Source organism: Vigna unguiculata, chromosome 10 (genome assembly GCF_037176805.1).
Source record: "Vigna unguiculata cultivar grain cowpea cultivar isolate G323 ecotype 2 chromosome 10, ASM3717680v1, whole genome shotgun sequence".
Taxonomy (NCBI): Eukaryota; Viridiplantae; Streptophyta; class Magnoliopsida; order Fabales; family Fabaceae; genus Vigna; species Vigna unguiculata.
In genome coordinates, this window is record NC_140801.1 from 15,709,763 (window position 1) to 15,722,509 (window position 12,747).

The 12,747-nt window shown below is 30.9% G+C and overlaps 1 protein-coding gene across 1 annotated transcript; it reads right to left on the bottom strand.

Moving 5' to 3' along the window:
• Positions 1-407: 407 nt before the first annotated feature.
• Positions 408-8,965, bottom strand: LOC114167475 (6,7,8-trihydroxycoumarin synthase-like). Its single transcript, XM_028052566.2, has 3 exons — positions 8,385-8,965; positions 7,894-8,209; positions 408-1,150 (listed from the first exon to the last, which is right to left on the bottom strand). The coding sequence occupies exons 1-3, from the start codon at positions 8,954-8,956 to the stop codon at positions 542-544; spliced, it is 1,497 nt and encodes a 498-aa protein (XP_027908367.1). The 5' UTR covers positions 8,957-8,965; the 3' UTR covers positions 408-541.
• Between the last annotated feature and the right edge of the window lie 3,782 nt (positions 8,966-12,747).

Here is a 12,747-nt window from a genome sequence, read left to right on the forward strand (position 1 = left end):
TTATCACATTTTAACAAAAACTATTTTTTCTAGACAATGAACAAAAACTAATTAATTCAAACCAAACAAATATATATTTAAACTAAAACTAATTTTTTTGAGATGAAAATTAAACAAAATTTGAGTGCTAAGAATGATTGAACAAAAGAGCGCTTACTTTCCATGTTTTAATCACATGTTCCTCTTGTAATAAATTGGGACATGTAATTAAAGAGTGCAGATCCTCAAATAGAGGAGATCAAGGGTAAAGAAAATAATACCAGAAGAGAAGATAAGGATGAAACCATTATTGTCATTGTATCTCTTGGTGAAGCTATCATTATTAATACAATTAACTTTGTTGTCCCATTCATACAAAGAAGGGCATGTTTCTCATCTCACAGTACAACAACAATCAATGTCTAAATTTAATTATACAATAAAAGAACATATTTTGGAATAGGGATATGACATCATTTACGAACACAATATTACCTCCATGGAACTAAAGACACCAAACAACAACAAAACACAATATTACACATTTTTATTAATCAAACTTTTAGACTCGAAACTTAGCCAAAACACATAGAGGATTCTTCTTGTGTTGAGTAATTCCAGGCAATACATCAGTATCAATATCTTCCTTTGTCATTCCGGCTGGTAATTCCCAATCAAATGACATGAGAAGATTAGCCAAAATAATATCCAATGAAGCAATTGCCATAATTATACCAGGGCAAATTCTACGTCCAGCACCAAATGGAATGAACTCAAAATCTTGCCCTCGAAAATCTATTGTATTACCTAAAAACCTCTCTGGTAAAAACTCATCTGGGTCTTTCCAATTGTTAGGGTCTCTATGGATAGCCCAACCATTCACATACACTATTGTCTTGGCTGGAATTACATAGCCTTCTAAGTTACATGCTTCATTTGTTTCTCTTGGCACAAGAAGGGGCGCTGGTAGATGCAATCTCAATGTCTCTTTTATCACCGCCTTAAAATAGGGAAGCTTTTGAACATCATCTTCAGATAGAAAATCTTTTTCACCCGCCAAATTCCTAATTTCTTCTTGAACTTTCTTCATTACTCTGGGATTTTTTAATAGCAAGGTCATAGCCCATATGGTTGTAGCAGCAGTTGTATCAGTTGCTCCTACAAGCACATTCTGCAAAAACGAAATCAACAATTCATAATCGATCCAAAACATATTTTCGTAAAAGTATTACTTGTTACTAACATTACTGAGGTGTGTTTATTTAATCTCATATCGTATGATGGATTTTTTAAAAGTTGGTAATTTGTCTTTAAATAAATCTCAAATAAAATGTTTTTTTTTAATGGGGATGAAATTTCTTAAATGAATGATATCTTTTTTTTTCACTTTTTTATGTTAGATAGACGAATTAGATTTGTTTATTTTAGGTGAAAAAATGTTTAAATTATTATATATGACTAACCTAGTTCATAGATGATTTGAATAAAAAACAGTGGTTATTAAATTTAATAACTTAAAATTATCTAATACAAAAGATTCATGTCCCTGTATCCCACATTTTCGAGACTATAGTGTCGAAGTGCCTGTGTTAGTATTCCTACTATATAGCCTCCAATTGAAATATAAAGGAAACAAGAATTCATCTTTGAAATCTCATTTTTCTTTCCACAAAAAATATTAATGTTCCGACCTTAAGTCTATTAAGTTATTGTCACTAGATTCGATTAGTGCAGCCAAAATGTTGTCTTCTTGTAAGAGTGAAATTGCATGATTTTATCTTTAGTGGCATATCTGAGGATTAAATGAGGAACTTGTATTTATATTGTTGTTTACCTTAACTCCTATGGGGGTGTACTAGAATAACTGTCATTATTTGAATGAACATTAATAGTTCTCGATTATTATGAAAATGGCTACAATAGGGTTTGTTAAGTGTAATACATGAGACTATAAGGCAATCATTTTTTCATGACATATATGGATATTCAAGATGTTCATGACAATGTTGAATCCTAGATTGAAAGGCTATGAAGGGATCATTGCATGGTAGGTGTAGTATCCTCCTGAATTCCCACATGTCAAATTTCATATTTATTGATAAATAACTCACTAGGAATAGAGAAGACGAGAAATACTAAGATCATTGAGTTTCGATATTTGCGACATCTTATCTTATGACTGTATTCAAAATTCAATAACAAATCTTAGTTGATGAAAGAAATGGATAAGGATAGAACTTTGTGGAAATTGACATAGCATATGGGTACCACTTACAAAGGAGAGAGATTAAATCATTAAATACTTTGAATAGTTGGCAAAATAGGTAAAACAGGTTAATGAGGGTGGAAGAACAAATGAAAGGGAATGGAGTGTCATTTAAAAACTTTCATGAACTTTTATTTAATTCTTAGTTTCATAACTAGCTTTTAACGAACATATTCGATAATTTTTACTCTTTTTTTATAATTATTTGACATTTATTTAATTTTTATTTGATACTCTTATTTGATATTTATATAATTATAACTTCTTTCTTGATATTTGACATTGGAGAAATAAAGATGTTTATCCTTTATTGAGACCAGACCAACCCTTTTATATGAAAGTGTTTTTTATGGTAACAAAACATCACCACACGAAGAGAGGAACTTATTAGACGACAGAAGGAACGAGCGTAATCAACATTTATTATGCAGTGGTTTAACATCTCTAATTGTATATAGAGGAAGTTGATTTAATGAAATGATCCTCTTAGTTTATTTTATATATATATATATATATATATATATATATATATATATATATATATATATATATATATATATATATATATATATTAAAGCATAAGTGATCTTATGAATAGATCAGATGACTCAATTCTAGAAACCATGTACGAATGCATTGATCAAACGAGTCAAAGTTTATGACACAGTTCATGTTAATCAGAAGAGAGAATTGATCATATGAGGCATTAGACTAGTAAAAGGACGAGACACTACACTCATCAAACACAGTCAAACATCTTGATCTTGTGGATAAGTTATTTCTTCCATATTATTACTGATGATTATTTAATTTAATCTTGAGATTATTTAGAATATCTTAATTTGGTTATTAAAAGAAAAAATATAGAAACATTATGTTAAAAGAATATTTTTCAAATCAAAGAGTCACTTTACACACACACATAGAAACATTATATTTGACTGATGATTAAATTGATCTTAGTAGTTATTATACCTCAAACGAGTTATATAAGAACAATGTTTCACAAAGTTTCCTTAAGCAGAGAAATATTGAACGATGGAGGGAAGATTAAATTGAAAATTAGCTCTTTTCTTGTCAAGCTTTATATAAAGATTACATTAAATATTCTGGAATTAATATGTTGGGTCTGACATAGTTTGGCCATAACCTATTACACACTAACACTGGTACGAGAAATTTAGGTCCTAAAATAGTATTAACTTAAATTATTAATACTTATAAATTAATTTTTAACTATTAATTATAATAAAATAATTTATCATAGATAATAATTATTTCAATTTATTTAATTAATTAAAAAATTATAAAATATTTGTAAGATTATATTTAACCTATCAAGTGGAATCAAGGAATTCATAGCATAAGTAGAGTTTGAAATTGAGAAAATAATTAAGTGTTTGAGGACAAACAATGGAGGAGAATATGTAGATGGAGATTTTTTTGACATTCTGCAAGCAATAGAGTATTACAAACAATTTTTTTGTCCCGTGTATACCTTAGTAGAATGGTGTGGTAAAGCGGATGAACAAGACTCTCCTGGAGAGAACAAGGGTTATGCTGAGTACACGGGGGTGGCCAAGTCTTTCTAGGCAAAAGTAGTTAAAATGTCTTATTACATAATAGCGATAGGCTTTAAGACACCGCTAAAGGTGTGTAATGGTAAACCAACTCATTATTATTCCTTACATGTATTTGGTTGTCCTATGTATGTGATGTACAACTCCTAAGAAAGAACGAAGTTGGGTCCAAAATCCAAGAAATGTATATTCTTGGGTTATATTGACAATGTGATTGGGTATCGCCTATGGGATCCCACTACCCACAAGACTATTATTAGTAGGGATGGAACTACGAAGAAGACGGACTTTTGGTTTGTTGGAAACCTAGGAAGCTTTATAGAACTACAAAGAAGACATACTTTTAGATTTTTTGAAATGAGGGAAGCTTTGTGGAACTATGAAGAAGACAATCTTTTGGATGTTGGAAACAAGGGAAGTATTGTGGAACTACGAAGAAGGTATCCTTTTGGGGATGTTGGAAACGAGGGAAATGAACTGCTGACAAAGTAAACAGACAAATGACAGCTTTACAAAGGACACTACCATGGTACATATAGAGGAGAAGAAACCTTTAGATGATTATGCTGATTCAGAACATGAGCATGAAGAATAGGAGGTGAATGCAATTGGTAATGGAGGACTTCGATGATCGACAGGAGAGATGATTAAACCATCTTGGCACTCACAATATGTTATGACGAGCCATGATGTGTATTGTCTTCTGAGTGAAGATGGAGAATCCTCATATTTGAAGAGGCTGTGAGTGGTTCAAATGCTTCATTGTGGATGGTGGCAATGCAAGAAGAAGTAAAGGATATTCACAAAAACAAGACATGGAGGCTGGTTTAACTTCCAAAAGGTCAAAATGCCATTGGATACAAATGGGTCTATAAAATCAAATGTGATAGTAATGATCAAATGTAATGGTATTGTTCTAGATTGGTAGTAAAGGGATATGCTAAAATAAAGAAGGCATTGAATTCAGTGAGATATTCTTTCCCATTGTTAGATTAACAACAATTAGACTTATATTAGCCTTGTGTGTTGTATTTGATTTACCTCTTAAACAATTAAATGTAAAGACTATTTTTTTTTCATGGAGAACTTAAAGAAGTAATATATATGCTCCAAATAGAAGGCTTTAAAGAAAAAGGAAACTTTATTTGCAAGTTAAACAAATCTTTGTACAATCTAAAGTAGGTGCCTGGGTGTTGGTATAAGATATTTGATTCCTTCATATAAGCCTCAATTACATCAGACTAAGTTCAAACTATTGTCCTTATTACAATGTGTTAGTCAGAATGATTTTATTATTTTGCTATTGTATGAGGATGACATGTTGGTGGTAGGCCACAAAAAAGCTCAAATCCAGGATCTGAATGCACAATTGACAAGGGAGTTTGATATGAAAGACTTGAGACCGACAAATAAGATTTTAGGAATTTAGATTCACTGAGATAGAAAAGATAGGAAGATTTGGCTTTCTAGAAAGAATTACTTACTAAAAATCTTGTGGCGCTTTAACATGCAAGATTACAAGACAATTTCTACCCCGCTTCCTATAAATTATAAGTTATCCTCAAGTATGAGTTCTAGTAGTGAAGCGGAGAGGATGGAGATGTCTTGAGTGCCATATGCATCGACAGTGAGTAGACTTTTATGTATGCTATGATTTGTACAAGACCACAAATTGCACAAACAGTAGGAGTGGTTATTAGGTTCTTGGAAAATCCAGGTTAAAAGCATTGAAGTGTTGTTAAGAGGATTCTTAGATACATCAAAGGAACCTCAGGTGTTTCATCATGTTTCAGAGGATCAGAATTAGTTGTCAAGAGCTTTGTCGATTCAGATTTTGCAATTGATATTTATAAAAAGGGATTTATTACTGGTTGTGTGTTTACACTTGCTAGAGGTGCAGTAAGTTGGTTATCCAAGTTATAGAATGTTGTAGCCACTAGTGCACTTTGGACTTTCTAACTCAGGCTTGATGTCTCGGTTATAGCAGAAATGAGACATATAAATAAGTGGAGGCAGTTTTGTAATTTATGCAACGGTTTATGCCTCGGTTATCAGTTGACCCGTGGCAGAAACTTTTCAGCTATAGGCTGACGATGATGACCATGGTGTTGTTTTGTGAACTAGCGGAGTTGCGTTCTGAGTCAACGAAACGCTGCACTTGCAGGTGATTTTCGTTAATGGTGGTTGAAACGCAAGGAGATCTACGATAATTATTGTTTTTAAGAGAGAGATTATTGTTGTTTTTTCCTTATATTAGAGAATGATATGTGATTTTTCTTTCTTTAATAAAATTATATTATTTACCTATTATATTGTTCCTTATTTTTTATTTTAGTCGTGAGTACTTATGCTATTATTTTTATACCAACTGCTTTTATGTTTCCTTACCTTACTGAACGGTGGACTTTGTGAATATACAACTTGGAGTTGTCATGTATTTAGTACTTCGTGGTCTCATTCGAGTTTAATTGGTGTTTGTTGACCAAAACATATAAAATTGTGAGTGTGCATCGGTGACACTTATGTCTTAAGGGAGGGGAGTCATACATTATTTAGGAGCTACCATTTTCTATGGTGATACAATTTGAAGGTGACATCTGGTCGTGATTCCTGGCTTCATATGAGTAGTTGTTTTGTATTGACTTTTTATTTTGTATTTAATCTTTTATATTATTAAATTATAATATTATTATATTTTTTAATATTTGATATATTATTTAACTTTCTTTTATATATTTATGTATTAGATGAAATAATTATTTTTTAGAAAATATAGATTTAAATTTAAAATTAAATTTTATAAATAATTTATTTTTTATTAAAACGTATGGATCTAAAAATTTAGATTGAAAACTTAATTCAAATATTTAGATTTAAAATTTTAGATAAGAAAATATTTAAATTCAAAATTTGATATAAATATATGGATCTGGACTAGATTTAGATCGGATTAAAAAATCCAATCTATCCCTCTGTTTTGTCTACCTAGGTATGCTTAATGAAGCTAAGGGAGCAGACCTAAAATTGGGTCTTTTCTAAACTCAAGAGTTAACTTTATGCAAGTAACAGTTTTTGAATAACTGGTACTGGAAGTGTAACGTGTAGCAATCATAGCACATGAATGTCCTAGAACATGGACCTTAGCTCCGTTATATGTTTTTAATTTATATATATATATATATATATATATATATATATATATATATATATATATATATATATATATAAAAGAAATTTTAAAGTACAAAATAAAAAAGTGTAAAATAAAAGAAAAAGTTAGTGGGTCGGTCTCTTTTTTTATGAAGTATGTCAAGATTTTCACCAACACATAGGATGACCCCTTTTACCGTCTCTGATATCAAGGTTAGGACTATGTAGAAATTTATTTATACCAATCCATAATATCTAAATAAAGTGAATCTTATATTTTTTAAGCTAATTTTATAATGTTAAGTTAAATGTAAAATATATTTTTTATATAATATAAGAATTGTTAAAATTTATGGTTTGTATTGACTTTGTCACAATAATAATCTGGTTTGGAGGACTGACATATGGGTGTTTTCTTACAAGGTGTTGTTCTTGAAAAATGAGTAATTAAACACATAATATTCTTTGATATTTGTTGGATGTCTCATATCGACCAGAGATAAAGCAATCTCATAATATATAAGTGGAGTGCAATCCTCACTTTACAAGCCAGTTTTATGGGGTTGAGTTAAGCTTAAAGTCTACTTCTTTCCACCTATAATTAGACTCCTAACAGACCATTTATTAATTTCTTGTCTCACGCACGAGATGTATATACCTCGGCGTGAGGGGGAATTTCATCCTAACAAAATTTCTTGAACATTCTGTTTCACTCACAATCAGATCGCTAACATACCATCCATTAATACAGGAAGAATTTCATAATAAATAAGTGGATACAAACCTCACCTTACAAGCCGGTTTTAGTAGGTTGAATTAGACTTAAAGCCTACTTCTACCATTTTTTTTTTCATGTCATATGCCGGCTTTTGTTACTCAAATAGATAAATTAAATGAGAAAGGGAAAAGAACTTTTACCATGAACACAGCTTTGATATGATCGTTTTCGAGATCTACAGAAAACGAACGTTGCTTTTTGAGTTGAAGTAAGACATCAATCAAATCTTCGTTCTCTGGTGTGTTTCTATTAGGATCCATGTGTTCATCAATCACTTCTTGGTAGAAGGTATCCAACTCCTTGAAATTTTGTTCAAGACGAGCACGCAGTCCTGTGATTCTATCAATCCAACCCAAGAAAGGAATATAATCTGAGAAGAAAAACATGCCCATCATGGCTTGACACTCATTCAGTAGCCCATGGAACTTACTCCTTTCAATTCCTTCATCTTCATACCTGGTGGAAAGTGGACCAATATATGATTCTTCGTGAAACATTTTATTAAACTTATACTCGAGCTTGTAGTGAAAAGTATATCACATAATTTTTTAAAAATGATAAAATTTAGAAAACAGTTTTGAAAGTGTAATTCTTTGAGTGTGAAAAAGATGCTCCATGTCTCTTACAATACCTTCTCCCGAAGGCAATTCTGCATATAATAGTGCTGGTGAGGGACATGAGTGCATCACTCAAATTCGTAACCTTGGAGGATGAAGCATGCATTGATATTTTTCTAATCATTTGCTTGACCTCAAAGTGTCTTATTGAGGAAAAGTTAGAGACACGAATGGAGCTAAGGATATGAACAACACAAAGTTTTCTGATTTCTCTCCAGTTACTATTGTATGGGCAAAATACAATGTCAGTTCCATTATAAGACAATTTCTGTTGGCCAAGTAATCTAGGTCTCCCACAAAACTCAAGGTCATGATCTTTCATTACCTCTTTGGCAAGTTTAGGAGAGGAAACAACAATGGCTGATCTTAAACCTAATTTAAGGGAAAATATTGGTCCATATTTTTTTGAGAGTTGCCATAGCTGAAGATAAAGAGAAGAATTATTGAGCTGATAAAGGTTCCCTATTATGGGAAGGCCTCTGGGACCTGGTGGGAGTGATGGGTTATTCAAAGTTTTGAGGTATCTGAGGAAGAATGAGAAAAACAAAGGAAGACTAAGACAAAGAAATAGAAATAGTGACAACATTGTTTCTATAACAATGAGAAAACACTCTTTGTGAATTTCATTTTAGAATCATAGGATCATATATAGGGGTGGCATAAGCATGTCGGATCAATTTCATAATAATCTTTTACTTCTCTTCTATATTTTAAAACTTTAAGAAGATTTTTCTATTATACTTATGTTACCTGTATTGTATTGCTGGACCCGAAAGCCGAGAATGTTTTAGCCAAAATGTATAGAATACAACCTCGAAAACCAAAATTATTTAGAATCCCAAAATTACAAATAGTGTGGTGGAGAAATAAGGTCGATATTGTCTCAGAGCATATTCGTATATATGATGCTAATTATATAACTAATCAAATAATAATGAGCATCTCTAAATTATCAATCGTGTAGTTTTACAGATGACATCTCGATCTTGTAATAACACCACTATAAGTAAAAGATTCTGCCTTTGTAATATTCACAATTGACATACATAAAGAAAGTACCGTTTCATTTTTGGTGTTCAATCGTCATTTTAATCATTTTAAGGTAATATGTATTCTTTTACTCTTTTCATTTTGTACATTTTATTTTGTTTTAATTTATTTTCTGTTCTCCCCATTTATGGTTGAGACATATCTTACTTTCTCGATAAATTATTGTGCAGGATAGATTTATATGCTCAATAAAGGACTAACTATGGAAGTAATTAAAATTAGGTGAATGAAAAATATTTTCTAGATTATTGGGAAATAGCTCTCTTTTTGTTAATCAAAATTAAAATATTTTATCTTAAAGGGATCTTGGAGTAACAAATCTGAGATCGTGAAATAGTGAGTGTATAAATATAGGGTGAAAGTTATTTTGAGATGTTTTGTTTCTTCAAGAAAAGAAAACATGAGAGAGGTGAAGATGAAAAAACATATTGTCATGTGATTGAAAAGAAATGAGGAATAAGGAAGATATTTTTTTTGTGACAAGGAGGATAGTAATAACATTCTTTCACATAAATATGTTTGACAATAAAACCATATAATGCAAGATTATGTTATTGTTTTATTGAAGTTGTTCTTGTATTGAAAAGTCTTAGTATGAAATAAGGATATTGTTGTACTTTTTATTTCTGCTTTCTTGTGTATATAAACCTTTTGAATGAAATATTTTTTGTTTCACTAATATATTATTTATTGTTGATAACAAAAATATAACTTCGCCCGCGATGGACCCAACTTTCTGATGTCTAATGTTGAATATCCAAGCTCCAAATCATCAAGAGGAAAAGTTTTGATAGTCAAGTCAGTAAGAAATATTTGGATACAGAGTATTAAGTTAGATTAGTCCGTGTAATAAGGGAATTTTATAATTTTCTTGGGTCTGCTAACGTTCAGAAAAGATAATAACAAACATAATCAAATCATAGTATAATAACAAATATCATAACTGAATTTTGTTAACCGTCAAGCAACTTTTGTAACTTTTGTTTGTATCTTCAAATATTGTAATGTCCCATTTAATTTAGAGTAAATCTATAAATGAAACATCACAAGATATAATATAGAATGACAATACCAAAAAGGTACTCATGTTTTAAACCATTACATTATTCCAAAAGTGCTAGAAAGAAGATTAAGACACACCACGATGTCAATAATAAAGTAACAACGGTATTCAAAATACATGCTCCAGGAGCACGATAAAACATGAGTCATAGCCCTAAAAGAAGACCCAAAGCAAGAGGATCCGACCCAAAACAGGCTATGCAGCGGAATTCCCATCACCCTAATGACCACGAGGAGTTCCCACATATGCTCACATCAATAAATTGATGATCATTGCAAAAGGAGAAAAACCACACATAGAACACACGAGCAAACAAAAAGGGTAAGCTAGAGTAAAAAAATGATTTATCATACAATTGCATACAATTTTATAGCCAAAGATATATACATCAACTAAGCATGTGATGACCCGCAAACAAGACACTAAGACTCAAGACACGATTATCCGGACACATATCATTAGTCGTATTCACTGGATGCTTGCACTTGTGGTGGCCTCTACTGCTCTACAGAGTTAATTGCCAATGGATTTCACCCTACCACTCACAAGGTTAGTCTTCAAAACTCTAAGGTCATTATCCTGCCAAAAACTAAGGCCTCCTGCTACTCTTACCACTTGAGTCAGTATGCTCTACGTGAGACTATCTGACTAGTGTCAGGATGCAATTTGTCACAATCGAAATCGCGACGGAATGACGAACCAAAAAATAAAATATAAAAAAGAGATTTGGAGTCGCCACCATAGTTATTATAGGAAACTATGAAAAACCATAAAAATGAGCAAGGTCTACGAAAACAGAGTTTGGGGTACGAGAGTTAGTTACGCGTAGGGAAGGTGTTAGCACCCTACAACGCCCATCCTAAGACGGTACATTTAATTAAAATACAAATCGATATGGTCTCTTTTAAATGTTTATTTTCAAAAAATATATATAAAATAAATAAATTAATTAATTAATACATAAATAATAAATAAAATAAAAATTAATAAATAAATATAAATAAATAAATAAAGATGACAAAGAAAAACAAAGAAAACAATTTTTTTTTTGTTTTTTGGGCCCGACAAGGATTACTCATTACTCCTACGTATCTCCATTCATCATGGAGAATCAGGGTCACGTCGTTCTTTATGAAAAACTTTTTGGAAAAAAACAATTTGTTTGAAGATGTTGATATCACTCTTTTTAACATTTGAAAATTTTGTATTTTTTTAGTAATCTTATAAAAGAGCGAAGGTATTAAGTACTAAGACGACGCGAGCAGTCACACGAGCACTTATACATTTTAAAAGATAAAAGGGTATTTAAATTATTTATTTGTTATTACTTCCTTTAAAGAAAAAAACTTCCGAAATAAGACATGATACCCAAAAAACGTGACTATTATATATAATTTATGAAAACATTAGGAAAATAAATAAATAAATAAATAATTAAGAAATAACGTTTAGGATTAAATATATTATTTTATTATAAAAAAGTTTTAAAACACTTAATATGAAAAATATGGCACAACATATTCATACAATGTTAAAACATGATATCTCTCACTTATTCATGCAGCAACGTTCACAACCCAATGCAATCAATAAACATTAATTATAAGACTAATGAACCCAAAAATGCATGACAGTAATGCTTTTTCCATATAAAAAAGAAATAGTGAAAACATCAAATTCAACCAAGATCATAACAAAATCTCAAGAAAGACTGCATAACACAACAAAAATTAATTTTTGTCAACCTGAACGAGAGATCTGATTTACATTAGTTGCGTTGGAACACCAAGAAGCATGTGGGGGTGGCGATCGAAGGTGAGTGGGTCTTTTATATGTGAGGGTTAAAAGAAATTGTGTGCTTAGGGTGAGAGAGTTCTCCAGAATTCCGAGAGAAAAAATTCCCCTTATTCTTTTGCTTCATGGGTTTATATACACAACATTATAAATCTAATGTAATCTCGTAATAAAGTCAGTCTTGATTACAAAGAAATTTAAAAAGCAATAATTAGTTTTAATATTATCACATTATGGGAATCAAATCATAGAAAAAAAAATCACAGCATAAAATCAAACCTGACCAGCAAAATTGATTCTAATTAGTAAAAGAGATATTGCTTTGAATCATATTACTACTTTCTTTATCTGAAAAAAGAGGTGTCATAAAAATCAGAGGACAAAATCAATTATCATTGAAAAAACGATTCTAAAAATTAAAATAGAATCTGCTTCCAAATATTAGAATCTCATCATTAACTTCTTGATTT